The 24,683-nt window shown below is 42.0% G+C and overlaps 8 protein-coding genes across 8 annotated transcripts; 4 read left to right on the top strand and 4 right to left on the bottom strand.

Annotated features, from left to right (window-relative positions):
• Positions 1–1,096: 1,096 nt before the first annotated feature.
• On the top strand, positions 1,097–3,695 carry LOC104807679 (phospho-2-dehydro-3-deoxyheptonate aldolase 1, chloroplastic). Its single transcript, XM_010533061.2, has 5 exons — positions 1,097–1,722; positions 1,876–2,153; positions 2,303–2,579; positions 2,881–3,126; positions 3,228–3,695. Exons 1-5 carry the CDS (start codon positions 1,177–1,179, stop codon positions 3,477–3,479), a joined length of 1,599 nt encoding a protein of 532 aa, XP_010531363.1. The 5' UTR covers positions 1,097–1,176; the 3' UTR covers positions 3,480–3,695.
• Positions 3,696–3,803: 108 nt separating this feature from the next.
• On the bottom strand, positions 3,804–8,343 carry LOC104807678 (tRNA (cytosine(34)-C(5))-methyltransferase-like). Its single transcript, XM_010533060.2, has 15 exons — positions 7,989–8,343; positions 7,684–7,772; positions 7,441–7,507; positions 7,238–7,353; positions 6,937–7,003; positions 6,819–6,867; positions 6,570–6,655; positions 6,203–6,471; positions 6,044–6,099; positions 5,880–5,965; positions 5,700–5,792; positions 5,285–5,585; positions 4,684–5,201; positions 4,352–4,586; positions 3,804–4,250 (listed from the first exon to the last, which is right to left on the bottom strand). Exons 1-15 carry the CDS (start codon positions 8,169–8,171, stop codon positions 4,027–4,029), a joined length of 2,439 nt encoding a protein of 812 aa, XP_010531362.1. The 5' UTR covers positions 8,172–8,343; the 3' UTR covers positions 3,804–4,026.
• Positions 8,344–8,555: 212 nt separating this feature from the next.
• Positions 8,556–10,729, bottom strand: LOC104807862 (WEB family protein At5g16730, chloroplastic). Its single transcript, XM_010533289.2, has one exon. It carries the CDS (start codon positions 10,665–10,667, stop codon positions 8,799–8,801), a length of 1,869 nt encoding a protein of 622 aa, XP_010531591.1. The 5' UTR covers positions 10,668–10,729; the 3' UTR covers positions 8,556–8,798.
• Positions 10,730–11,245: 516 nt separating this feature from the next.
• On the top strand, positions 11,246–14,113 carry LOC104807677 (monofunctional riboflavin biosynthesis protein RIBA 2, chloroplastic). Its single transcript, XM_010533059.2, has 7 exons — positions 11,246–11,352; positions 11,911–12,274; positions 12,351–12,572; positions 12,812–13,134; positions 13,251–13,380; positions 13,477–13,758; positions 13,844–14,113. Exons 1-7 carry the CDS (start codon positions 11,297–11,299, stop codon positions 13,961–13,963), a joined length of 1,497 nt encoding a protein of 498 aa, XP_010531361.1. The 5' UTR covers positions 11,246–11,296; the 3' UTR covers positions 13,964–14,113.
• A 252-nt stretch (positions 14,114–14,365) lies between these two features.
• Positions 14,366–15,308, bottom strand: LOC104807676 (protein MIZU-KUSSEI 1). The gene has a single exon (XM_010533057.2). It carries the CDS (start codon positions 15,242–15,244, stop codon positions 14,486–14,488), a length of 759 nt encoding a protein of 252 aa, XP_010531359.1. The 5' UTR covers positions 15,245–15,308; the 3' UTR covers positions 14,366–14,485.
• A 3,535-nt stretch (positions 15,309–18,843) lies between these two features.
• LOC104807861 (RING-H2 finger protein ATL32-like) lies at positions 18,844–19,930 on the top strand. Its single transcript, XM_010533288.2, has one exon. It carries the CDS (start codon positions 18,953–18,955, stop codon positions 19,928–19,930), a length of 978 nt encoding a protein of 325 aa, XP_010531590.1. The 5' UTR covers positions 18,844–18,952.
• Positions 19,931–20,850: 920 nt separating this feature from the next.
• Positions 20,851–23,207, top strand: LOC104807675 (GLABRA2 expression modulator). Its single transcript, XM_010533056.2, has 4 exons — positions 20,851–21,348; positions 21,438–21,539; positions 22,123–22,394; positions 22,706–23,207. Exons 1-4 carry the CDS (start codon positions 20,976–20,978, stop codon positions 22,892–22,894), a joined length of 936 nt encoding a protein of 311 aa, XP_010531358.1. The 5' UTR covers positions 20,851–20,975; the 3' UTR covers positions 22,895–23,207.
• A 59-nt stretch (positions 23,208–23,266) lies between these two features.
• Positions 23,267–24,343, bottom strand: LOC104807860. The gene has a single exon (XM_010533287.2). The coding sequence runs from the start codon at positions 23,717–23,719 to the stop codon at positions 23,288–23,290; it is 432 nt and encodes a 143-aa protein (XP_010531589.1). The 5' UTR covers positions 23,720–24,343; the 3' UTR covers positions 23,267–23,287.
• Positions 24,344–24,683: the final 340 nt, after the last annotated feature.

Raw genomic sequence — 24,683 nt, 5'->3', positions numbered from 1 at the left:
TTGGTTTAAACCGGTTCGATCTATTGACTGGATCTTTGCAAGTATAGGTACTTAGCTGGGGTCTCACCTCCTGGTCTCTCTTCAGCCGTGTGGAATAAGCATCCACAATCCGTATATTCCAATTTCAACACCTAAAAGAGTCTGATTTGGATTGGACCGCCTCTAGTGATAAGGACCTAGAAAACGTACACGTGTATAGCAATCTCATATGCATATGCTTATTTGGGGATTATTAAAAGTAGTAATATATTGTAAAACAAATAAGGTTAGAATCCTTTGACGGGTGTGTATAAATGTCATGTTAGGTATATATGCAAGTGGGGGGAGACCGGGTTGGTGAAACCTACTTATGTCCTAAACCTAAACCTTTCGTTTCACCTAATTTGCTATTAGTTTATTAATATCTTTTAAACCAAACCGTTCTTGTAAATTTGTTATATATATATATATATATATGGTAGGATTCCGTGTTTATCTCAATCTTTGAAATACTATCGCTAAACACATTAAAAATATACTCTGCTGATAATTATCTTATATCCTGTATGCATTTGTGTTGTTGCAATGACGACCGTACAGATGTAAAATGTCGGCGCTAATGACAATGTAATTGCGGGGGGAGGGGAAGGAGAGTTGTATATATAATGTTTTTGTCGTCTAGCTTTTGCAAATTTACAGGCGAATCTTAGCAAAAGCCATTCCAAGTGCAACTACGCATGCTCACAACCACTCCCGTACGTTCGTACAAACTGCATAAAATCTATGATCACATTTTACATAAGCTATTATATATATATATATATTCGAGGTAGGCCAATGAATCGAGTAAATATCTCTGTGCGTCAAACCTAGACCAAAGATATATATACGAAAAACGCCATCTTCATCACGTGGTTTTTGGTTGGTGTTGGTGATAAATGACACGCGCCCTCCTCTTGTCTGCGACGGCGACATTTCTCTTATACACCTAAAAAAAACCTTGAATTTACTAAAATACCCTTCTATGTTTTAAGTCCCAGCTACCCTCTCCTCCGTTTGGCCAGCTCAGGCACTCGCTCCTCTTCCCCTATATAAGCTCTCCTCTCTCCTCTTTCCTTCTTTCTTCTCATCAACCGCCGCCTGCATTCTCTTTCTCTCTCTAAAACCTCTAAATTTTGGAGAGAGAGAGTCCAATCCATGGCCCTTACCAACGCCTCCTCCCTCTCCTCCTCCGCTTCTCTCTCTGGCGGCTCTGGCGCCGGCGGATCTCTTCTCATCCACCGCCGGAACCACCGTCTGCCTTCGCTCCCTTTCCATCCCGCGACCACCGCCAAGCCGAGGTCTTTGAGCCTCATCAGAGCAGTCCACGCGGCGGAGCCCGCAAAAGATGCCGTTTCTGTCAAGGAATCCGCCGTCGCGCCGTCGTTTGGTACCGGTAAATGGGCGTTGGACAGTTGGAAATCTAGGAAGGCGCTGCAACTTCCGGAGTATCCCGACGCGAATGAGCTCGACTCTGTGTTGAAGACGATCGAGGCGTTCCCTCCGGTCGTGTTCGCTGGAGAGGCCAGGAATCTGGAGGAGAGGTTGGCGGACGCCGCCTTTGGAAAGGCGTTCCTTCTTCAGGGAGGGGATTGTGCGGAGAGTTTCAAGGAGTTCAACGCCACCAATATCAGGGACACATTTAGGGTTCTGCTTCAAATGAGCATTGTGCTTACATTCGGTGGCCAAGTGCCGGTGATCAAGGTTAGATCTTCTCTTTAACTGGTGAATTCAACCCTGGATTCAATCTGCTGTGTATCCCCTGTAAAACGATTTCCACCGTTGCTCTCCGCATTGGCTATTTTAGATCGGTATATGAACATAATTAGGATGAAATCTGTGGATGATTATGTTTAGGTGGGAAGAATGGCGGGTCAATTCGCCAAACCTAGATCCGATCCAATGGAGGAGAAGGATGGAGTGAAATTGCCCAGTTACAAGGGAGACAACATCAATGGTGATACTTTTGATGAGAAGTCCAGAATTCCTGACCCCCATAGGATGATTCGGGCTTACACTCAATCTGCTGCGACTCTGAATCTTCTTAGAGCCTTCGCCACTGGAGGGTACGCCGCAATTCAAAGAGTAACACAGTGGAACCTTGATTTCGTCGACCACAGCGAACAAGCAGACAGGTACTATATCAAATTTATCTTCCTCGTTTCCCGTCGTTTAGCTCCTCAATATTAATTTGCTCAGTGAAGGAAGAGTGAAAGTTCCTTTTTAATTTCTCTCACAAAGCCCTAAAGGTTCGTTTCGTTGTTTTGGAAATCTGGTTAAGTAGGTACCAGGAATTAGCCAACAGGGTTGATGAAGCCTTGGGATTTATGTCTGCTTGTGGACTGACTGTCGACCATCCGGTCATGACAACGACTGATTTCTGGACTTCACATGAGTGTTTGCTTCTGCCTTACGAGCAGGCGCTCACCAGGTTGGATTCAACATCTGGCCTGTACTATGATTGCTCTGCTCACATGTTATGGTGTGGGGAGCGTACTCGGCAACTGGATGGTGCTCATGTGGAGTTTCTCAGGGGGATAGCTAATCCTCTGGGCATTAAGGTATTAACTCTATAGCCTAGTGAGTTTAAGATTTGTTCGCATAGATAGACAGAAGGATAGTATTAAGCACTCGTAAGAATCTCATTTCCTTTTAGAAGGATATGTAGATATCACCTAGGAGCTATGTTTCAGAGAGGGCATACGAATTTACAAGAGTTTCATGGCCACTGCCCAATGGATCTTTGCAATATAGGCAATTGACCAGTGTTTTTCTGTTAACAATAGCTGAGAAAAATAAGTGCCATCTTGAACTTTTTTTGAGTTGAGAAAGCTGAATGTGTGGAACCATGGAATGATGCAGGTGAGTAATAAGATGGATCCGAATGAGCTGGTGAAGCTGGTGGAGATCCTGAATCCGAACAACAAGCCGGGAAGGATAACAGTGATAGTGAGAATGGGAGCGGAGAATATGAGGGTGAAGCTGCCGCATTTGATCAGAGCAGTAAGAAGTGCAGGGCAGGTGGTGACATGGGTCTGCGACCCCATGCACGGAAACACCATCAAAGCTCCTTGTGGACTCAAAACTCGTGCCTTTGATTCCATCCTGGTAATAATAAACTTTTAAGCTTAAACCCCCGTTCCCTTGACGATTATTGATCTTAAAACACACCCTAATATCACTATTTATATTGAATTAACTGGGGACAGGCTGAGGTGAGAGCATTCCTGGATGTGCATGAGAAAGAAGGAAGTCACGCGGGGGGAATCCATCTGGAGATGACGGGGCAGAACGTGACGGAATGCATAGGAGGATCTCGTACTGTTACCTTTGATGATCTCGGTTCTCGCTACCACACCCACTGCGACCCTCGCCTCAACGCCTCTCAGTCCCTTGAGCTTGCCTTTATCGTCGCAGATCGCCTCCGTAAGAGAAGAACTTCTACCCGACACCTTTCTTGAATTATCTTGTCATTTCTTTTTAATTTGCGTCGTTAACAAAATGGATCTGTAGGAGGATGATGATTGGGCAGTGTTGTTGTCCATTCCATGGTAATAGCAGAGACTTAGTGTGAGTTTGTACACCTACTCTCTCTCTCTCTCTTTCTGCAATCCCTGTATCCTTCTAATAAACAAGCCTCTTTTGCTGGATATTAACATCTTTTGCCCGTGGATGAAGTTTTAGAAATATTTTCATTATTACTACTTCCCATCCAGGAAAAAAAAACATGTTTCACCAGATGCCACGTATCGTGATTACGGTTGTTGACATACGAAGTTACGAACTCGAATAATCACCAGCTTGTTTAGTCTTTAATATCAATGGGTTTTTGGATAAGAAACTTTCAATTCGAACAATAGAATTGTTCGTCTTTTCTCCGTAATCATCCATCAGAGACATTATTGATTGACAAACATAAAAAGCAATTGCAAATTATCGGAAAAACCACAACAGAAACAAAAGAGTACAACCTCGGAGTTCGTTCATGTCCGGGGGGAGGCTTTCATTTCATGCTGTTTCCACGTCAAGAGGGCAGCCAGTCTCGCCATTGGTTCTATTTACTGGACTAGATTCCACCTCTTCGACACTCGGAGTTCTATCGTTAAGCCGCTCGAGCAGTTCCTGGCAGTCAGCGGGTGCAACCATAACGCCCAAACTGGTCTTACCCCTCCAGCATCCGATGGCTATCGTCGATCCATCCACCTTCACTGGTTCCGTCCCCGACTGGGTTCCTGTTTGGTGACCGAAAACGGTAAAATGATATGCATTGTCACCAAACACATCTTTAGAACGAGTCAGACTGTGATATGTATATAGAATCATAGATACGCACCATCGTTGAGAATGACCACGCAGCACCCCATCACCAGATTGGCTGCTTTCTGACCCAGTTCTTGATCCACAAAATCTGGGAACTTGATCGATTTGTATTGCAGTAGATGTTTGAAATCCGCCAACGGCGCATACAGTATTTGTTTCGTGATGTACGGAAGTATCGTCGGCAACCCCTCTGACGATATTCGGAACGAGCATGGCACACTTGTTCCTTCTTTCGACGACTGCCTCTCCTATATTCATTTTTTTGTTTCAGACATGGTAAGCTTGCTCCAGTGGATTAGATAACTAGACAAAAATGACGAGTGGAGGAGGAAAAGATGTGCTTACAAACATCTTGAGGCCGACGGAGGCAATCTTTAGCTGCTGCCCGACTGCAAAATTCAGCTCAAGAACATCCTTAACTGATTTTGAGACATAATAAATTCTCTTTACGCTGCTTGTATCACTGTTTCTCGTCACGAGATGACCGTGCAGTGGGAAGGACTCTCTGATGCCGTAAAATGACTTGATGCTGTTGATTACCGTATCATCTTTCAGGAAGACAACAGGGTCGAAACCTACCCACTTCCCTTGCATCGGTAATTTTCTCTTGCCTCCTGTGTTAGCTGTGTTAGTTTCTTTACCGTCGGGTACTTGAGTTTCTTCCACGACTGATTCTCCATCTGCCTTTTTGTTCTCAGGCTCTATTACATCATCTCCATCTGCTTTGCTGTCTGAAAGGTCGTTGCTCGATGCTGCCTCTGAAACTTTTTCCTCTGCATCCTCTTTTGCATCAGGAGACTTTGCCGATGATTCATCACTCCGGGTAGACAAGTTTTTTCGTGGATTTGTTCTCTCCTGTAGCTCTACGAGAAATTACATATGTTCTCATAAGACTGGTGCATAGCGATGACAGATAATCATCATTCATCACTCAAAAAAAACCCACCTGGCAAGGGAGAGACTTTCTGAAGGACTGCGATGAAAAAGGCTCCAGTGTTCTGATCATGAGGCGATATCCTCATGCAGCGTTCGAGGGGGAGATTAGAAATTTCCTCAACCGATTCATCAGATGAAGCAGCTTCTGCGTTCTCTGTTTCTTTGCATCCACCTTGACAGCCATCACCACTGCCGTTCTCAGGGTTTTCCATATAACTTTTCCCAGAAGGAAACATGCTCTGAAGGATTCCACCTCTCCGATACTTGGGAACGTCTTTGTAAGAAGTGAACCAGGCACCTTTATCACGCACCTGAATTCACAAAAAAACGGAGAATACATGAACTTAAATACTCTTATTAGAAGGCGAGCAACTAGATGGCGAAACTACAAGTTAGGAAGAAGAGCGTTCGTAGTAGCAACTGACCTTCCATGTCTTAAGACCTGGCCTCCGAATAAGTTCAGGAAGCTCGTTCAAGACATCTAGAAGCTCAACAGAGCCTGCACACCTCCTCAGGATCTGAAGAATATATCTAAAAATTAGCGAAAGAGATCAACAATAAGCAGAATTCCATTCAAGCAAGGGATTTTCCAACCAAAAAATTACCTCGGCAACAACAGCTTCATCCTCGACTGGGTTCATTGAGCAGGTTGAGTATATCATTCTCCCACCGACTTTTAGCAGAGATAAGCCTGGTTCAGAACAGACAACCCAGATTGATAAGACAGGATATTCGGCAATCGGGAAATCTAAGAACTACAAATTGATACCTCTCATGGCAAGCAAAACCTGTAGACCATGGAGTCCATTGCCCATTCCAGAATTCCTGTGCAGAATCAAAACAAGATAAGAATCTCAAAGCAATGTAATCAATGACCATCAACTGATGCCTATTATATGGCAGATTGGTGAAGGAAAAAAGACAACACCATTTCCGCCAGATGTCTGGAGCCTTGCGGAGGGTACCATCACCGCTGCATGGAACATCGCACAGGACACGGTCAAAGGAAAGCTGGTTAAGATCCAAATCTCCGCCACTCAATCCTTTCTCTGCGACTCTGGAAGAACCCTTGCTCAAGCGGCAACCAGGGAACTGTTGTCCTTCATGGTTAGTGACAATTAGGTTGGCCGTGCACATTCTTTTTGTTTGGTGAATAAGAAGGTTAGACCTTTGGAAGTCAACATCGTTTGCTACGACCTGCGAGAGAAACAAAATAGAACAGACATATTCATCTACCAAACACAGAGTTAATAGATAGGAAGGCTAGAAATTACAGAAGTTGTACGTATAGCTACCATTCCATTAGGTAGCGTTCCTGGTTCTGATGAACCGTGAATTATCTCGAGCAGCTGGAACGTTTTGGAACCAGGTGCAGCACACACTGTCCACGTAAAACAGAAGCAAGTGATCAACTTACCATTAACCTTATACTATCCCAGATTACAGATGGTATCATGGCCAATGGAGATTTCTTGCTTTGGCAAGGCAGATACTTCACAAGACCAGACATCCATCTGTAACAATGTTAAGTAAGTTCCACTTACTGTCGAGTACAAAATGATCTGGGTGAACGTCGAGGAAGAGAGGTGGCACCTGCATGATAAATTTGGTATTAATTGTAAATGTGGTAATGATAAAAGCAAATTGAGAATGTTAACGCACCATGCTCACTGCCTCCTGCCTGGTTATATTTCCGACTTCATTTTCTAGTTTCAAAAACTCATGAAACCTGAAAACTCAAAGAGAATCATCACAAATTAATGAACAACTATCTGGGTTGCGTTGTATAAGTTCAAATCCAAAAACACGTGCAAGGTAAGGAGAACTGAAGCATCCACTCAATGAACTGAGATAAAAGTGCATTTATCCCACAACAAGAAAGCTACTCTTCACTTGCAAGAAAATGTCATTTGCCCTTAGTTCACATCATTAACCCACGGTTCCGCGTAATTCTCAAATGTACCTTTGAAGTGTCTGAACTTTTCTAATCTGCTTGCGAGAAAAATTAGAATGCCAAGCAAGATTTCTCGGGAACCAAGGCAACGGCTTGATAGCCTCCGATTCACCACCCTCTATGGCCTTAATAGGAAAAAAAACAAAGTGAATCTGATAGCTTCCAACATAGAATGGCAATGAGCATACTAACCACTTAAGAACATCAATTACCTCAGCCTGAAGAGATTTCATGAAGTCGTTTTCTAACTTTGATAGAATGTCATCACAAAATTGGCCACTGTAAATCAACAAAAATGAATTTCACAACACAAATGAGTTAACAATCAAATGCTGTCATTGAAATCATAACAAATCTCAGAGGTCCAACCAAATGCTGAACTTTAACGAACCAAGACCATTGATATTAAGACATGTGAACAACTAGATACAGATCAGAGAGAGGAAATAACATACTATGAGTTGACTCTAAACGCAGCAGGCAAGGGCTTTCGAAGAACTTCCATGAACAAATCCCACTCTTCTGGTTTCACTATCCTTTGCTCCTTCCACCACAAAAAAAAAAGAAATACATGTTAGAGAGTATTACAATATCAGATCCATGGATCAAAAAATGAAACCATGAAAGCTCCACAAAGCACTCAATACTAAAAGTTTATGAGAACAATCCGAAAAACTGAATGAGATCACGCGCAAGGAAATGGAGCATCGACATAACAACCAAAAGAGATGCAAACTTTGGACAGACACAAGAATGATACCTTGTAGTACTCCTCAAACGCAGGGTTCTCCGTAATAAGCGGCGCCCAGCCAGGGTTTTCAGAGGCAGGGGCAGGGTTGTCGGAATCAACGGGAGCATCGGATTTCGGGCGTTTCCAGACATTTTCTCGACTGTCTTTGTAATGCTTTCTCTGGGAACGACCTCTGTGTCTCCCTCTTCCCATCACGTAGTTCCTGTCGGAAATTTCAGTCTCCGGCAGCGCCGCCTACAATCTCTTTCTCACCGAAGCGAAAATCCAAAGAACAGAATGCTCCTCTGCCGCAATGTGCGTGCGAGCCCTGGCGGGTTTAGAACACGCGACGATGTTTTCGTTTTGGGTCTTCGGCGATCTAAATCTCAGGGCTTCCAATAATAGGCCTAGGGTTTAAGCTCGTGTAAAACGCGAACGGCTAATGGATGAATTTAATGGGCCTTATTGGAAAGTGGGCCTTGTCGTAACTATAAAAGCCCATGTCCATGTTATTGTAGATTTTTGTTTTCATCTCTCCCCTGCCCCTTTCCAATCCATGTTGTCTTCGTCCTTTCTGGGTTTCCCAATCCATCGATTGCAGAATCTTGGTCATAAAACAACAACTAAATGCACATATTGCGGAATTCTTGTTCAAGCAATATGAACTCATGGATTGGATTTTTATATCTACAAAGCAATGCCAACCCTAACCTTCAGCTTTCACGTTGCAGTACTCGTACAGCGGCACGATTCAATCGCGCGCGCGCGTGTGTATATATACACACATATATGTCGTATTTACGAAATTAAATACCCAAAAATGATCGACTAAAATGTCTTTTAGTGTTCTGGAGACTGCAGCTGAGGCGGCGTAGGAGGCGGAGTCTGCTGCTTCTCTTGCTGATCACTCGATGGCTCCTTCTTGTGAGTAAAGCTCTTTCTCCTGACGAGAAGATCCCCGAATCTTCGTATAAACGCCTTCTTCTTTCTTCCTCCCTTGTTGTTTTCGCCTTCCTCCAAATGGGTACCCTCTAAATTCTCTAAATCATCTGAATTTATAGGCTGTCCGTCTTCCAAGAACGTCAAGGATGATTTTCTTCTGTGATGATGGGTCGTGGCCGCGTCTGGGGTCTCGGCCACGTCAAAGATTGAGCCTTTGAAGAGGTCTGAGTCTGACCCTGGAGAATTAACCTCGCTCTCCACCTCGTCTGTTCCTTCGTGTGTGTTGTTGTTTGCCGCAGCTTTTGTCTCTTCATCTGTCGTGTCTTTGTGTTTGTGGGAGTGAGAGATCTTTAGGTCTTTCAGACTGAAACTGTGTTGTTCTTTCTTGTCCTTATTATGGTGATCTTTCTTGTCTTCCTTCTTGCCGTTGTGTTGCTGTTCTTTCTTTTCCTTGTGATTCTCCTTCTTCTTCTCGACTTCTTGATCTTTCTGCGTTGAGTTTTGACGGCTTAGCAAATTCTGACAGCTCGTAACTTCGTTTTTCTCTTTGCAATCTGCTTTTGTCTCCTTAGACTCTGCTTCAGACAGAAGCCTTTTCAGGTTCTTTACATCTTCGTTAGCAACTGCTTCTCTAAGCCTTGAGCGATCGATTTCTTGTAAAGCGAAGTGAAGCTCTTCTTCCTTGTCCATCAATGCATCTTTCAGCTGCGAGTTCTCAGCTCTGGCTATGCCCCCAGCTTCTTTCGCAACGTTAGCCTCATTGATCGCCTGCTTCAGTATATCCCTTAGCTTCTGATTCTCATCTTTCGCCTTCTTGCTCAGGTTTTCGGCGTTCATTAGAGCCTGAAGCAACCTATTGTTCTCATCTATGAGGGAATTCTTCTCATCTTCCCCTCTCTTGATGCAGCTCACAAACACTGCCTCTTTCCCGTTCCAAGCCAATAGTGACTCTTCAGCCTCGATCCTCAGCCTCTCGGATGTGTTCTTCCACAGATCCGCCTCCTTTCTCGCTTCTTTCAAAAGGGTCTCGTAGTTTTCCTCCATAGCCTCGAGTTTTTCCTTCCATTGTTTCGCTTCTAACCTCTCGGCCTCAAGCTTCACCTCTGTAACCTCAAGCTTCTGCTTAGCCTGTGTGCAATCGGTGGCTACTTCTTTCAAGGCCAACGCCAAGTCATCCATTGCCTTCTTGCTCGTTATCTCTGCCTCCGTCGCTAATTTCAGTTCGTTCTTGATCAAACCCATCTCTTCTGTTAAGCTCGATAGCTTCAGGGAAGAAGTTTCCGCTACCTCGTGGGCATCAGCGAGATTCTCCTTCGTGGATTCCAGCTCCATCTTCAGAGCTTCAATGTCAGATTCCTGAACAGAACTGTCGTCTTCGCTAGAGTCTTGGCTCTGGACAGATCCGTCGAGCCTTTCCTTGAGAGACGCGATCTCGAACTTCGATTCTTCCACCAAAATCTTGGTTTCCTCGAGCGAATCGAGCAGTTTTCTCTCAGATTCTCTCCCTTTCTCCAACTCTGTTTCAAGCTCCATGAGCGTGATGCCTTTCTCAGACAACTCCGCTCTCAGGGACATGATTTCGATATCTCTGTCCTGTAATGAAGCTCTCATCTTGGTAAGCTCCGTACCTATATCCGCAACCTTGGTTGAGTACTTGGGGCTAACCTTCAGATCAGAAGAATGTTCAGTGGCAGGTTTCGACTCTTTGTCAGCTTGGATTTCGCCCTCCGACGCCATGGACGATCTCACCTCTTGCCGTTCCATCATCCTTTGATTCAGATCCTGTTCGTTGGCACCTGATGAAGATGACGTGATATGCAAGGAATTATCAGAGAGAGAGGAATGAGAATAGTCGATAATAAAAAAGCAAAGGAAGAGAGGTTAGAATTTGTTTAAAATAAAAGAGAAAAAGAATTAATGGCAATAAAACAAGTTTTATGGGAGTTCGAGAAACATAGTTTTGCGGCAAACCTTTCTTCACGTATTTCCCTTGTATATGAATATATAGAAATTAAACTTTCGCTATATATGATGGGCTTGACAAACTGGGCCTATAAAAAGCCCATTTAATTATTCTTACAGTTCGGTACAAAACACGGACGGCCTTTGGTCACACAAATACGCTGCGACGCGACGACGATAATTTTCAAGATATTCATAAATGGGGCTCTGAAACGATACCGTATCATCGGAAGAATAGATATTTTGGAGTTGCGAAACGACGTCGTGTTGAAGAATGCACAGGAAACTCAAGATTTTATCAAAAAAGAAAGGGAAAATATCTAAAAAGGCATGCCACGTCAGCAGAAAGTGATCACTGGGACCCTTGATTCAATGGCGGTTGTTCGTTCTCTTCTTCTTCTTCTTCAAAGCTATTCTTCTGTCTCTCGATCTACATGGGAATGGCGTCACTCACTTTCCGATGCGGATCTGCTCCTCTTCTCCCTTCGTGGTATGCAATCATTTTATGGATTCTGTTTTCCATCGAGTTCGGTTTTCTTTTCCTCTGGTTTGCTCGAATATTCGTATGGTTTTTGTTACTTTGTTTGGCTGGCAAAAGTTGGAGCCAAAGTTTTTTTAATTTCGGGATTCGACATTCGGAATTGTATTGGATGTTCGAGGATTTGAATTTCACTGCTAATTCTGCTAGGTTACCGCTAATTTTCATCGCATCGGATGGGATGGGACTGTGACACTGTGTATATGTGTAATTACGTATATGTATCTATGATGTGTACGTCTATGCTTTTGTATATTCATGTGGCGATGCATTGCATGCGAGAGTAGATTCAGGAGACGTATAATCGATCTGCAACGTCATAGCGTCTGGACCTTTTTCGCGTAGGGATTCAGTAATTCATGTTTTAAGCTTTCCAATGGATTCTTTTGGTTATATATATTGGTCTTTTAAGTATTCTAAGTGTTTTTAAAATTATTGCATTTGATTGGTGTTTGACTTTGGGTAACAAGAAGAAAGGTGCCAATAATTCTCTTCTCTCTTTGATTTAAGTAATCTTCAAGCGGCGAAACCATTTAGAAAGAGCTGGTTATGCCCCGGGATCATGTCGGACAAGCTGATGGGAAGATTGTATGAAAGAGTCAGATTCGCGGTGATGTCTGGGGAGGGAGATGTTCTGTTTTATTCCAACAGCAATGGAGCTGCAGGACAGGAGAGTTTGGTTATGAAGCAACCGGGTCAATTGGTAGGGGTTGAGGTTCCACCAGAATTGACTGCATTTGGAATGCTTGCACCTGAAATGATTCCCCCAATGGCGGTTCCCTCTGGATGTGAAGCTGAAGAGTACAATTTAGACCGGCCTACAGAAGGGTTTGCCTCCATTCCTGAGGCTGTTGAGGATATTCGCCAGGGCAAGGTTGTTTTTTGTTATATGTATTACTTTTTTGTTGTCAGAAGGGTAGGTCATTGCACTAATCGGGAGTTATTTGCAGCTGGTGATTGTTGTAGATGACGAAGACAGAGAAAACGAGGGCGACCTTATAATGGCGGCGTCATTGGTAACACCAGAAGCTATGGCTTTTATTGTTAATTATGGGACTGGAATTGTATGTGTGAGCATGAAAGGCGAAGACTTGGAAAGGCTGGAGCTTCCCCTGATGGTGACACAAAAGGAGAATGAGGAAAAGCTTTCCACAGCTTTCACCGTCTCAGTGGTAAGTGGCTTAGCGTTACCATTTCTCGAAAGAAAAATTCCCACTAGAAAATGGTCATTGCCTTTGAATGTTGGCTTTGTTAAACTTCTCCGGGTGGTGAGCGAGCTTTCAACTACAGGATAATCTATTGTATATCAACGTATTCATGCTGTTTGTTTGTTTGTTTTCCTAAAAGGGGTGTGTGTTACAAAGTTTAATGGATCTCGTATTAGGATGAACAATTTGTTCATTCATGTTAGGATGCAAAACGGGGAACAACAACAGGTGTTTCAGCTCGTGATAGAGCACAAACAATATTAGCTCTTGCATCAAAAGATTCTAAAGCTCAAGACTTTAATCGGCCTGGTCATATTTTTCCACTGAAGTACAGAGAGGGCGGTGTTCTTAAAAGAGCAGGACATACTGAAGCTTCTGTAGATCTAGCTGCATTGGCTGGCTTAGATCCAGTAGCGGTTTTATGCGAGATTGTAGATGATGATGGCTCTATGGCTAGATTACCAAGGCTCCGCCAGTTCGCTCAGGGAAACAACTTGAAAATAATTTCGATTGCTGATTTAGTCAGGTAAGGAGTATGGGCTGAATGCAAGATTCTAACTTTACACATCTTTCACAGGTTGATCATATCTATAATACGATTTAGCAGAGCATTGATTTAGATCTTTTTGTTTCAACTGGCAGGTACCGGAGGAAAAGAGAGAGATTAGTGGAATTGGCTGCTGCTGCACCTATTCCAACAATGTGGGGACCTTTCAAAGCGTATTGCTTCAGATCATTGCTTGATGGAGTTGAGCACATTGCAATGGTTAAAGTAAAGAAACCTTGTTGATCTTAGATGCATTGTGCTTTAATTATTCATAAACTCAAACCTCTGTTTTGTTAATGGAATATGTCTATATGAATGAAGGGAGAGATAGGGGAAGGGAGAGATATACTGGTGAGAGTGCATTCAGAATGCTTGGCAGGAGACATATTTGGTTCTAGCAAATGCGCATGCGGAAAACAACTAGAAATGGCAATGAAACAGATAGAGGCGGCCGGGAGAGGAGTGTTGGTGTACCTTCGAGGCCACGAGGGAAGAGGCATCGGGTTAGGCCATAAGCCACGAGCCTACTCTGATCCGTCAGAGGCCGTGGAAGAGCAGACGGGGTCGGCTTCCGAGTCACGGGAGTATGGGATTGGTGCACAGGTAAAACAAGTGTCTGATACCCTTTAACACATAATGCCCATGAACATATCATGACAGATGATGATGATGATGATGGGGTTTGCAGATTCTGAGGGATCTGGGGGTGAGGGGGATGAAGCTGATGACAAACAACACAGGAAGCTACGTGGGTCTGAGAGGGTATGGTCTCTCCATCTCCGCAAGGGTTCCTCTCTCGCCCCATTAAAGACAAAAAGATATCCCTTTTTGAGTTTCTCTGTCTTAAGGCCTTGGGGTTGGATTTGTAGGTGGGTGATATTGACTGCTCATTCCCCTTTTGTTTTACACTTTTTTTAGAATTAAATTATATATAATTGCCGTTGATTACATATCTGAAATTTAATAAACCGAAAGTTGCTGTGGACATATAAATGAAAGCACGAAATAAAAGGCCAAAATTTGGTGATCATCACCATAACATAATTCACACCACAATTATCATTGAAAAAGGAACAAGAGGCGAGCATATATGGTTCGGAAGTACAAAAGCAACAAAGCAATGCCAAATATTTAGCAGTGCTAAAAAAAATTAGAAATGGAATTAACACGGTCACTTATAAGTTTTTTTTATCGAATCCCCCAGAAAAAAAAAAAGACAGTACCTTCGTGTTCTTCAGTCCACCATACTTGCCATGCTTGAACAACGGGAGAAAAAAAAATGGAAATTGAAGGGGGAAAAAGCGTATCATCTTCTCAGTCATCAAACTGGTCACCGGAGAAGGTAGATACTGAGTTCCTGTCCGATATTCTCAGCGGGGTCGATCAAATGGAAAGATTCCGATTCTTTATTAGAACCAGAAACCCTTCTGAAATTAGCCCTCAGGTACATCAACTCGTCACCTCCTCCGTCCCCCTCGAGCTCTTTCCCGCTCACCACGCCGGCTCCCACCACCACCGACCTCAGAGCCGCCAGAGCCTCCGCATCTTCCTTCGACGGCCTCCGTCTCCTCGCGTACCCGACTCTTTTGCCATTGCAGTACATATTCCACGATACGGAATCTCCTTTTTTGTCGTTTTGTTGTCTTTCGGATTCCGTGTTGCATTCGAGCACTATACGTAGCACTCCTCCTCTCATCTCCCGAGCCAAGACCGTTGTCGGGACGGCAAGCTCGAGAAGAAGTTCAGGGTTCGTTGATTTTGACGATTTCTGAATGCAGAAGCTGATTTTCCCCCCGTGGTAGCCGAAGATTGTGCCCGTGACGGTGGTTGAAGAAGGGGACGAAGAACGAAACGAGGGTGTGCGAGATTTGTGGGGGTTGGAGTAGGTTTCGTTGTAAAGTTGCTTGCTTTGCAAGTTAGGGTTTTCTTGTTCGTGTTCTTGGACAAACGCGCAGTTGCAGGTCGGGATGAGAAGCTCCATAACAGAGCGGAGAAGCCGCCACGACCGGACTTGCTTGTGGCAATCCACTGTCGTAACCACCGCCGACGGAATGGCTGTGGCCGCCGGCGCGATTTTAGGGTACGACATCTTTAATATACGAATCGATGATATTTGATATATATATTGAACAAATATAGTTTCTTTGTGTATGATTAAGAAACCAAAGAAGACAAAGGTTTCATGGGTTATATAGAGGAGACAGAAGAGGATTGATGAGTACCTTTTCTTTATTTACTTTATTTATTTTCAAAGGAGAAAAAAGAAAATAACTCTTATTTTTAATTTACAAGTTTTCATGTTTGGGTTATGAGAGACAATTTCTGAGCTCTGATTTGTAAAGCGTAACTCGTGTCGGGTTTTGTGAACAAGTTGAACCACTACTTACCCATTTTAGGGTACGACATCTTTAATATACGAATCGATGATATTTGATATATATATTGAACAAATATAGTTTCTTTGTGTATGATTAAGAAACCAAAGAAGACAAAGGTTTCATGGGTTATATAGAGGAGACAGAAGAGGATTGATGAGTACCTTTTCTTTATTTACTTTATTTATTTTCAAAGGAGAAAAAAGAAAATAACTCTTATTTTTAATTTACAAGTTTTCATGTTTGGGTTATGAGAGACAATTTCTGAGCTCTGATTTGTAAAGCGTAACTCGTGTCGGGTTTTGTGAACAAGTTGAACCACTACTTACCCACGTAACGTACGTACCGTTTTATATACATTTTGTAACTATAAACTGCTACGTGCTTACAATATAATTAGGGTTATAAATTGTGTCGTGGGGGTGGTCTTGGCATTATTTATTATACGGTTTCAGTCCCAAAGGAAAAATATTTATTTCGCTCTCTAATCGTGTTTGTTATCGCCTATTGTATCCAATAAACTCACTTTTAGCTCTAATTAAGCTCGATATAATTGCGTATATATTATTAGTTTTGGTTTTATTAAGTTGCCCATTTTACCTAAAAATGTATATTTTTTTTTGTATTTACAAACCAAATGATTTTTTTAGGTGGGAATAATATTATTTTAGATGTGAATTTTTAGTACCTTCTTTAGCAAACAATCATCTACTTCGTTGGCAGAGAGAATGATATGAAAAATATTCGTGCGTACGTGTGTTTACGTAATTCATAATCCCATGCATCCATAGGTACCGAATTATACGTTTATTAAAATTTAAAAGAGCGAAGACGAACGATAGAGAAAGCCAAAAGATTACAGATTGGATGAAATTATTTCCGAATAATTATGACCCTTTTTTTCCACTTTTGCCTTTTCACCTGCTTAATGGAAATATATATATATATATACACACACACACACGTACGACACGCAGAGTCTCATAATTTCCTAATGATTAGGCCATTAGATCTCTATGAAACATTCAGCTAATTTTTTAAAAAATTTATTTAATATTATTCCAATCATTTAGCACTTCGCTATAAAGTCTACTAGATTCTCCATTTTTTTTCGATTATAAAATTCTCCATTATTATAACATTTGCATGATATTATCTAAAATTACTCTTAATGAAACTCGGAGCTCTCACTTTAATATATATTCCATTAGATTTAAACCGAATCGAATAATCTTAATTACCGAAATTTTTAAAAAAATATATAGAAGACATACATCATCATGAATTATACCTAGAGGAAATAAATTTTTCGGAATATACAGAAAATAAAAACATATTTACGAAATGACTATTTTTTAAACTTTGCAATCTATAAATACATTAAAGGTCAATTATTTTTATATTTATGCATGCAATAAAGAAAAAGTATATCTCACTTTTTCCATTATTTAAATGAAAGATAAATAGAAAAATTACTTGGTTATCGCTTTTTGAGACCCTACATCACTTAGAAAATGTGGATTCCAAAACAAAATAAAGGAGAAAAAACAAAACACAAGGTAACCCTATATTTTTTTTGTTGCCCCCCTTTTTGTATAATATCTATAACTTTACAAAAATTCAAAAAAAAAACAGAACAAAAGGAATCAATGAGCTTTATTTGAAATTACAAAAGAAAAAAAGTGAATTTGTCCAAATGTTACAAAAAGGGAACAAGTTTTGTGCTTTCTAGCCTGGTTTCTCCACTCATGTCTTTTGTCCATTTTCTTCACCTTTGTCCATATATGCTTAGCTGCTATTTTCCTTAATTATGCCTCATTACATAATAATTTAATCTAATAATCTGATAATATTGATACATTCTCTTTTATGTTGCCATGCTTTGCTCAAGATTGGGAATTAAGACTTTGTCAAAGCATAATCCCAACCAAATGAAGAGATTAGACATAAGTAATTACGTGCATGCATGTAATAATTAATATAGTTCAAGAGTGTCATAAGTGAGAACCTTTGTTCCTTAATTAGGGTTAATATGGTTCAACCAATAGGAGTTTTGCTCAATTTTAATCATTTACATCCAAAAAAAGGGACAAAAAGAAGGGGGGAAAAAAACTAAGACAAAAGGGACACATCCCATTGTCTCAATTTTGTTGCTACTAATTCTACTGGCACCTCTTAGCTGTTCTTGTTCCCTTGTTTCATCTTGCCTTCAATATGAGATAGAAACGAATTGCGTACACTTCCATATATACACAAATATTGCTACAATCTAAGACCCGATGAGTAGGGTTTAAAGAGAATTTGAAGGTCTAAAGGGGAAGAAACTGAGACCCTTGGGGGTGTAAATTAGATAAAGTGAAAATAAGTTGCATAAAATTCAATAAAATAAACAACGGCCTCCTCCTTTTAAGGCCCTGGCAGATAATGGGCCTACAGATTGGACTATTGTACCCATTAAGAAAATAATGGGCCTATTGTTAGGCCAGCTCATCCTACAGGATGATAGAGTTGGCGTCATATATGTATATATATATATATATGTGCTTTGTCTGTATTTGAGATTACGTGTTCACAACTGAAATGTTTATTAAAAATATATATTTTTTGGATTAAGTCAACAGAGAGCGATGACTCTTCTCTTTTAACCGAATCGAAGAGACGATTTTAATGGGTTCATTTGTCCTTTTTAACTGTTTCCGCTACACACACACATATATATATATATATATATATATATATATATATATGCTAAATATACAATACCTTCTTCAACGTAAAACTATTTCTCATTAAAAAAGTAATAATTTTATAATTTATTTCATTATTCCGTACGGATTATTAGGTAGCTATGTTATGTGATGGACACAGTGGCTGGCGGACCAAGGATAATTTATGAAAGAGGGCAAAGTAATTTTTACAGTTTAATATAGAGGACATTTAACATTTTTTATTTAAAAAATTATAAAATTTATAAAGAAATTTAATTTTTTTTAGTTAAAACAATGGGGTCCTTTGGTGTACATGCGTCCGCCACTGGATGGACACATGAAAATGTGTATGAAACGCAGGTGTAAATAAAAGATAATTAAAATATTTACAATGTCAATGGAAATATATAATACGTAGAAATGGAAGAAGAACCTGTCTTAGGGCAAGTTGACAGACAAACTGTGGGCGGAACTCAACTGATCAAAACCCCCCATTAGTTTATAGAATTAGCCTTTCAAGTTTACTTGAGACAACCTCTGCTCTTCACCAACACTTTCCCTCGATTTATTTTTTGTTTTTTTTTTTTGGATTTTACGTAATCTTTATATTAAGGCCGCAAAAGCATTTGATGCAGCTTGAATCGTTAATCTTGTTCCACGTGGATAAACCCCAGCCGTCGATATACCATACGGTTCTTGGACGACGAGACGACCATGTTCGCCTTCGTTTCGGTCGAGGCGATGATCGGAGATGAGCGATTCAATCGTCACCGTCGGCTTATCATTTCGACGATCCTAGCCCTCCACGTGGCAGTTCTCCTTTCGAGAGCCCACGCGCAGCCCATGTCGCCGAGCTCGTTGCAGCAGAATCCTCATCCTTCGAAGGCCATTGTCTTCGCCGTCCTCCTCAGCCTCTTCTTCTTCATCGGATTTCTCTCCGTCTACCTCCGCAACTGCTCTGGGTCCGATACCACATCCGCCGGATGGGGTAGCCGCCGCTCCGGCGCCTGTTCGCGGTGGAGCGGCCTGGACGACTGCGTCGTGGAGACCTTCCCAGTCTTCGCGTACTCCTCCGTCAAGGACTGTAAGATCGGATCCGGCGCGCTCGAATGCGCCGTCTGCCTCAGCGAGTTCAAGGAGAACCAGATGCTTCGGCTGATCCCGAGGTGCAATCACGTCTTCCACATCGATTGCATCGACCCTTGGTTGCAATCTCACGACACTTGCCCTGTTTGCCGAGCCAAACTCGCGCCGTATTCCGGCGAGGATGAGCCCCCAATAACCGAGTCGGTCGGCGCCGAGTCAACCGACCCGGAGAACTCGGAGACCAATCGGGTGAGAGATCACATCGCGATCGACATCGAGGGTGATCGAGCCAGAGATGCGGTGACGATCGATGCCGTGATGAGAAACGACCGCCGGCAGTTGGGATCAGGAATCGCAAGGAAGTTCCCGCGGTCGAACTCCACGGGTCACTCACTAGGACAACTCAGGGGCACCACGGAGAGGTATACTCTGCGGTTGCCGGAGGACGTGAGGAAGCGGATAATGGCAGCAGGGGGCGGCAGGAGACTGAAGCGAACGAGGAGCTACGACGGCGGCGGCGGAAGGAAGTACGAGGAGAGGTTGCCGGAGCGGCGGGGAAGAGAGCGGCAGCAGCAGAGGGAGAGGTTATCGAGCCGGGTCGGGTGAAAGATCGGATAGGGTCAGTTGGACGGGCCGATGGGGTTCATTCGTCTCTAGGATGGGCGCCGTTAGATCACCGTTGGATAACGGTGAAGCCACCGTCCGTACGGGCACGCGGTGACGGCCACTTAAAATGACGCCGTTAAATTTAACCGTCAGTCGCGTGGTGGAAGGTATGCTTTGATTTGAAGCTTCGTCTTTGGTTTGGTTTGTTGATAATCGGGTTAATGTTATTTGGTTAGAAACTATTTTTTTTGTGTGGCTGTACTTGTTTGTTGATGCATCCGAATGCGGAAAGATAGCTTGTTTAACATCTCGTTAAACAAGTGTTTAAGTGTTAATCTCTTTTATTGTGAATGTTTTTTTTTATAAAGAAAATTAAATAAATGTTTTTATTGTGAATGTTGTGTATATTTGTTTGTTAAAGCTTGGGAACAAGGCGGTCCTAAAACTTGTTAGTGGATATCGTATGACAAACTCTAATATAGTGTTTGTTCTTCCTCTTTTTTCTACATAAATTATATTTTAAATTTAAGTTGGCAGATACGACAATGTAATATTGTTTTTTTTAATCTATCTTTACCTACCATAAATATTATTTGAATCCAGACAAAAAAATAAAATAAAATATAGTTTTTGATCAAAATGTATCACTACTGCGCCCAAAACGCGTTCCGGATTCGGTTGGGTCTTAGTGGGTCCGTGAACTTTTCTATGGACTTGGGTCTTATATTGGATTGTGGGCCCACTAAGAGACGTTAACCGGTCAAAGCTGTCTAAAATCTATCTTTGGCGCTTAAAAATGGAAATATGGCGTATCACTTTTTACGGTATCTCACCGCTCTTGTCGACAGTTTTCCCGGTAAGCCCTTCCCCCTTTCACATCCCAAAGTTCCTCCATAAAAATTAAGAACAACAAAAAACACAAATTTGAAAGGAAAAAAAAAAAAGAAAGAAGGAAGGAAAGAAAGGCAAAGCCAACGATACCATACTTGCAAAATTCAAAATCCATCGTATAGAGCTCGGGTGAGAGAGCTGGTCATTGGTGACAATGGAGCCGTCGAAGGGAGAGACGGAAGCGAAGACGGAGGCTCAGGTGAAGGATCAGAATCCGAAGCCACCACAGAGCGCCGATCCGAAGGCGACGGATCAGGGACCGAAGGACGGCGAGGATGCGAGTACCGTGATCGCCTTGTCTGAGGAATCTGCGGACCCGGTCGGAATCGAAACACAGGGAGGTCAAACGGCGGCGCAAGCGCCTACTCGATCGGCGTCAGGATCGAGGAAATCGGTCCACTGGAGCCCCGAGTTGGTGAGCGAGTCTCCGGCGCCGGATCATAAGAGCTTTCCGTCATCTTCCTCCGTTGGATCTAATCCGTACGTCGCTCGTTCTCCGGTCGATACGTCGGCGACCTCATTCACAGGTAGTGTGTGAACGGTGTCTGTTTTTGGTCAGTGCATTTGAGGCGTGTGTGAAGATGTTTATATTTGTTATCCCTTTGAATTGGATCAGATACAATGGAGTCTGTTAAAGGAGTGTTTGGGAGATGGGGAAGGAAGGTGGGAGAAGCAGCTAAGAAGGCGGAGGACCTGGCCGGGAACACCTGGCAACACTGTGAGTTTCTGATTCAATATCTTGTCAGAATCTGTATCCTCTGTTTCATTCAAATACTTTATGATGTTTGCAAGCAGATTTAGTGGGTTGTTTGTCAGTGAAGTAAACAACAAGTTGGAACTTGGAATGCAATGTTCTAGCTGTTTAGATTTTCTGGCATTATGGAATTCTGAATTAACACTTTGGGATTGAGGATAATCAGGTTACGTAGTATATGTGATTCTATTCATTCTCTGTTGGCAAAACTGTAATGTAGTTGTTTGTGTTTTAGGTTCGGGTGAAGGATATTCATGATGATGGGCACAAATTTATGTTGTAGTCACTAGCCCCTTGGTTGATAATCCTTGAGAGGTTTTGCCTCTGGTATTAGGTTTGATGGGCTCAAGTTGCTTGAAAATTTGAAATTTAGAAGAAAAATGGGATTCGAGCAATTACGGGAATTACATAATCGAATCAGTGTTTTAGTTTACCTTGTCTATATGTCTGCTCTTCATCACCTTTGTTCCTTAATTGATGGTCTATTTCTCGTTCGTTTCTCTAGCTATTTTGTTCATGAGTTAGCTGTCTGTCTTGTCTCTATCAGTGAAAACTGCTCCAAGTTTTGCTGATGCTGCCATGGGAAGAATTGCACAGAGTACAAAGGTCCTGGCAGAAGGTGGCTATGAGAAGATTTTCCGACAAACCTTTGAGACAGTTCCTGAGGAGCAACTGCTAAATTCTTTTGCATGTTACTTGTCTACATCTGCTGGCCCAGTAATGGGAACTCTATATGTATCCACTGCCAAGCTCGCATACTGTAGTGACAATCCGCTTTCATATAAAAGCGGTGGCCAAACGCAATGGAGCTATTATAAGGTATTCTATTTATCTTGATTTCTCAGAAGCTTTGGTTGTTTCAAGACGCAGCTTTACCTCTTTCTCACTGAGATTCTGTGACTATTTGGCATGCACGATTTGATGTTCTGGTGGTTTAGTCGATTCTTTGAAGTTGACTCATTATGATCTGTTGGGATTAACTATCTAAACTTGCTCTGACTTGATCATGATTTGATATTCTGATCATGGCTTGATCTTTCTTGTGCGGACCAGATTTGCACTATAATTATTTTGCTTCCAATCAACTTACTCTGGCGCCTATTGGATACTAATATCGTCGTCTTAAACAGGTTGTCATTCCTTTGCACCAACTTAAAGCTGTTAATCCTTCAACTAGCATGGTGAATCCTGCAGAAAAGTACATCCAGGTAATATCGGTCGACAACCATGAGTTCTGGTTCATGGGCTTTTTAAACTACGAAGGTGCTGCCACATCTTTGCAAGATGCGTTGCAATCTGGTAACTTACAATCAGTGTGATACCTTATGCATTCTTGATGCAATCACAATATTTAGTTGTCACCCCTTCTTGCTTAGTTGGAATTTCCTGAGACTATGCAAGCACCACTTTCCTATATATTTCCCATTTTATATTGTTATAGGAACTAGTTGGGATTTTAGGGATTTTTTGCCATTTGATCATTTTATGAGAGAGAACAGCTAAGCGGCAACTCATTATATCCCAGTCTCCATGGTTGTAAGAGAAGATCTTTTATCCATTTTTTCCTTGAAAGTGTAGTTGTTACTCATAAAGTGTCATTGCAAAATGTGACGTGCGTAATTTTATTTCAAATGTTTTGTGTATGAAGCCGCAAAAACTTTAAACATAGAGCACGTCGATTGGACATAGGCAGGCCGATCGATCTCACCTCATTACCATTTCCATCTGAGTTCACGGACCTTAAGTTGTTGGTTCATCATCTGCTCCTTCATGTTTTTGCCTGTCCCATGAAACTTATTTTTCTTGCCTGAACCTGGGAATTTGTTCAAATTCTCGCGGTTTTTGATGTTTAGCTGTGTGGCCCTTGCCATGCTTGCTTCTTTCTTGGTCTCTTTGATCTCGATCTTGGTATGGCCTTCCATTTTTATGCTTATGTTAACCTCAGATAGTGTCTTGCCGTCTGGTCTGCCGCCGGAACCATCAGACGCCTCTCTTTCCCGCCGTTGCTGATACAGCCTGTGCAGCTTGACTGCAAGGTTGTAAATCCCGTCCTTTATCTCTTCTTCCAAATTCTTTTCTATTTCGGCTTCTAGCTCGTCCCGAATCTTCTGTTCTTGCTTGGACAATTTACCAATTACCCTCATCTCTTCCTGCAGTCAGTACATATAGGTCTGTGTGATTTCATTGTTATGACCAAATGTTTATAATGCATGGATGGTTACATATGTGTATGTGAGACTTACATGATCACATTTCTGGTCCATCCTCTTCAGGGAGTCATGCACCAAATCCCCTCTGGTCCCTGAGTTCTTGGTCTCTCAGACTACATTCTCGGGATTATTATGAATATAAACCACTTCGCATGCCATGATGGGTCCCTCTGTAGTATTATAGTTGGTGGTCCGAAGCTGACATGCCTCGGTTTAAAACATTCATAATGGTTTTGAAATGACCGTTAAGTATGTGGTTTTCAGTCTCTGCTTAGTTCGAATTTCAGGCGCCGAATGTCACTAGTCTTGCAAATTTTGATGGTAAGTTTCTTTGATCTGTTTGATTAAACGCGAATTGGTGCTTTACTTGTAAGGGACCATTTAGGGTGGAGTTGTTTTGGATTGCCCTTAAAGCGGGATCTATGCAGTCTGCCTGCAAATTCATCACGTGTGTGGTTGGACTGAGATGTTTACATGCTGTCCACCCTTACCTCTTTTTTAAGTTAAAAACTCTAGAACATCAATGGTTTTATCTCTAAGCTTAGACCTCATTGTGCTAAAAAAAATGGTTTTGATGATTCATACTAAAAGGAAATAGATGATGAAGTTAAATAAATGTGTTTTTTTTTTGCATATTTAATCAAAATTTCATAAGAAATATTCACTGAAAATAATAATTCCATAAAATATTCACTGATTCAATCAATCGAAGAATTTTAACCATAACACAACCGGTTCATAGTTTTGTCTGGTTTGGTATTCCGATACTTCGTCGTCCATGTGGGAAGGTCAATTTATCCAGCTTTCCGGGAAGCCATCGATCGTTTCGTACGGCCCAACAACCAAAAGTGGGGTTTTTTAACTTTTGGAAAAATCTTCCCTCCAAAACTCCCTGTAG

This window comes from Tarenaya hassleriana, unplaced genomic scaffold (assembly GCF_000463585.1).
Source record: "Tarenaya hassleriana unplaced genomic scaffold, ASM46358v1 Cleome13, whole genome shotgun sequence".
NCBI lineage: Eukaryota > Viridiplantae > Streptophyta > Magnoliopsida > Brassicales > Cleomaceae > Tarenaya > Tarenaya hassleriana.
Note: the sequence above shows the minus strand (reverse complement) of the source record. Positions and strands in the feature narration are given on the sequence as shown.

What these genes read in the sequence shown, in the direction of transcription:
- LOC104807679 (XM_010533061.2), top strand. Translation starts at nt 1,177, where the DNA reads ATGGCCCTTACCAACGCCTCCTCCCTCTCCTCCTCCGCTTCTCTCTCT. An exon ending in GCCAAGTGCCGGTGATCAAG is followed by an intron (nt 1,723 to 1,875) that starts GTTAGATCTTCT and finishes GATTATGTTTAG; the next exon opens with GTGGGAAGAATGGCGGGTCA. An exon ending in GTGCCTTTGATTCCATCCTG is followed by an intron (nt 3,127 to 3,227) that starts GTAATAATAAAC and finishes AACTGGGGACAG; the next exon opens with GCTGAGGTGAGAGCATTCCT.
- LOC104807678 (XM_010533060.2), bottom strand. Translation starts at nt 8,171, where the DNA reads ATGGGAAGAGGGAGACACAGAGGTCGTTCCCAGAGAAAGCATTACAAA. An exon ending in GGCAGGAGGCAGTGAGCATG is followed by an intron (nt 6,868 to 6,936) that starts GTGCGTTAACAT and finishes TTTATCATGCAG; the next exon opens with GTGCCACCTCTCTTCCTCGA. An exon ending in AGATCATTTTGTACTCGACA is followed by an intron (nt 6,656 to 6,818) that starts GTAAGTGGAACT and finishes TTACGTGGACAG; the next exon opens with TGTGTGCTGCACCTGGTTCC.
- LOC104807862 (XM_010533289.2), bottom strand. Translation starts at nt 10,667, where the DNA reads ATGATGGAACGGCAAGAGGTGAGATCGTCCATGGCGTCGGAGGGCGAA.
- LOC104807677 (XM_010533059.2), top strand. Translation starts at nt 11,297, where the DNA reads ATGGGAATGGCGTCACTCACTTTCCGATGCGGATCTGCTCCTCTTCTC. An exon ending in AGGATATTCGCCAGGGCAAG is followed by an intron (nt 12,275 to 12,350) that starts GTTGTTTTTTGT and finishes AGTTATTTGCAG; the next exon opens with CTGGTGATTGTTGTAGATGA. An exon ending in AGTATGGGATTGGTGCACAG is followed by an intron (nt 13,759 to 13,843) that starts GTAAAACAAGTG and finishes TGGGGTTTGCAG; the next exon opens with ATTCTGAGGGATCTGGGGGT.
- LOC104807676 (XM_010533057.2), bottom strand. Translation starts at nt 15,244, where the DNA reads ATGTCGTACCCTAAAATCGCGCCGGCGGCCACAGCCATTCCGTCGGCG.
- LOC104807861 (XM_010533288.2), top strand. Translation starts at nt 18,953, where the DNA reads ATGTTCGCCTTCGTTTCGGTCGAGGCGATGATCGGAGATGAGCGATTC.
- LOC104807675 (XM_010533056.2), top strand. Translation starts at nt 20,976, where the DNA reads ATGGAGCCGTCGAAGGGAGAGACGGAAGCGAAGACGGAGGCTCAGGTG. An exon ending in GTCGGCGACCTCATTCACAG is followed by an intron (nt 21,349 to 21,437) that starts GTAGTGTGTGAA and finishes GAATTGGATCAG; the next exon opens with ATACAATGGAGTCTGTTAAA. An exon ending in CGCAATGGAGCTATTATAAG is followed by an intron (nt 22,395 to 22,705) that starts GTATTCTATTTA and finishes CGTCTTAAACAG; the next exon opens with GTTGTCATTCCTTTGCACCA.
- LOC104807860 (XM_010533287.2), bottom strand. Translation starts at nt 23,719, where the DNA reads ATGAGGGTAATTGGTAAATTGTCCAAGCAAGAACAGAAGATTCGGGAC.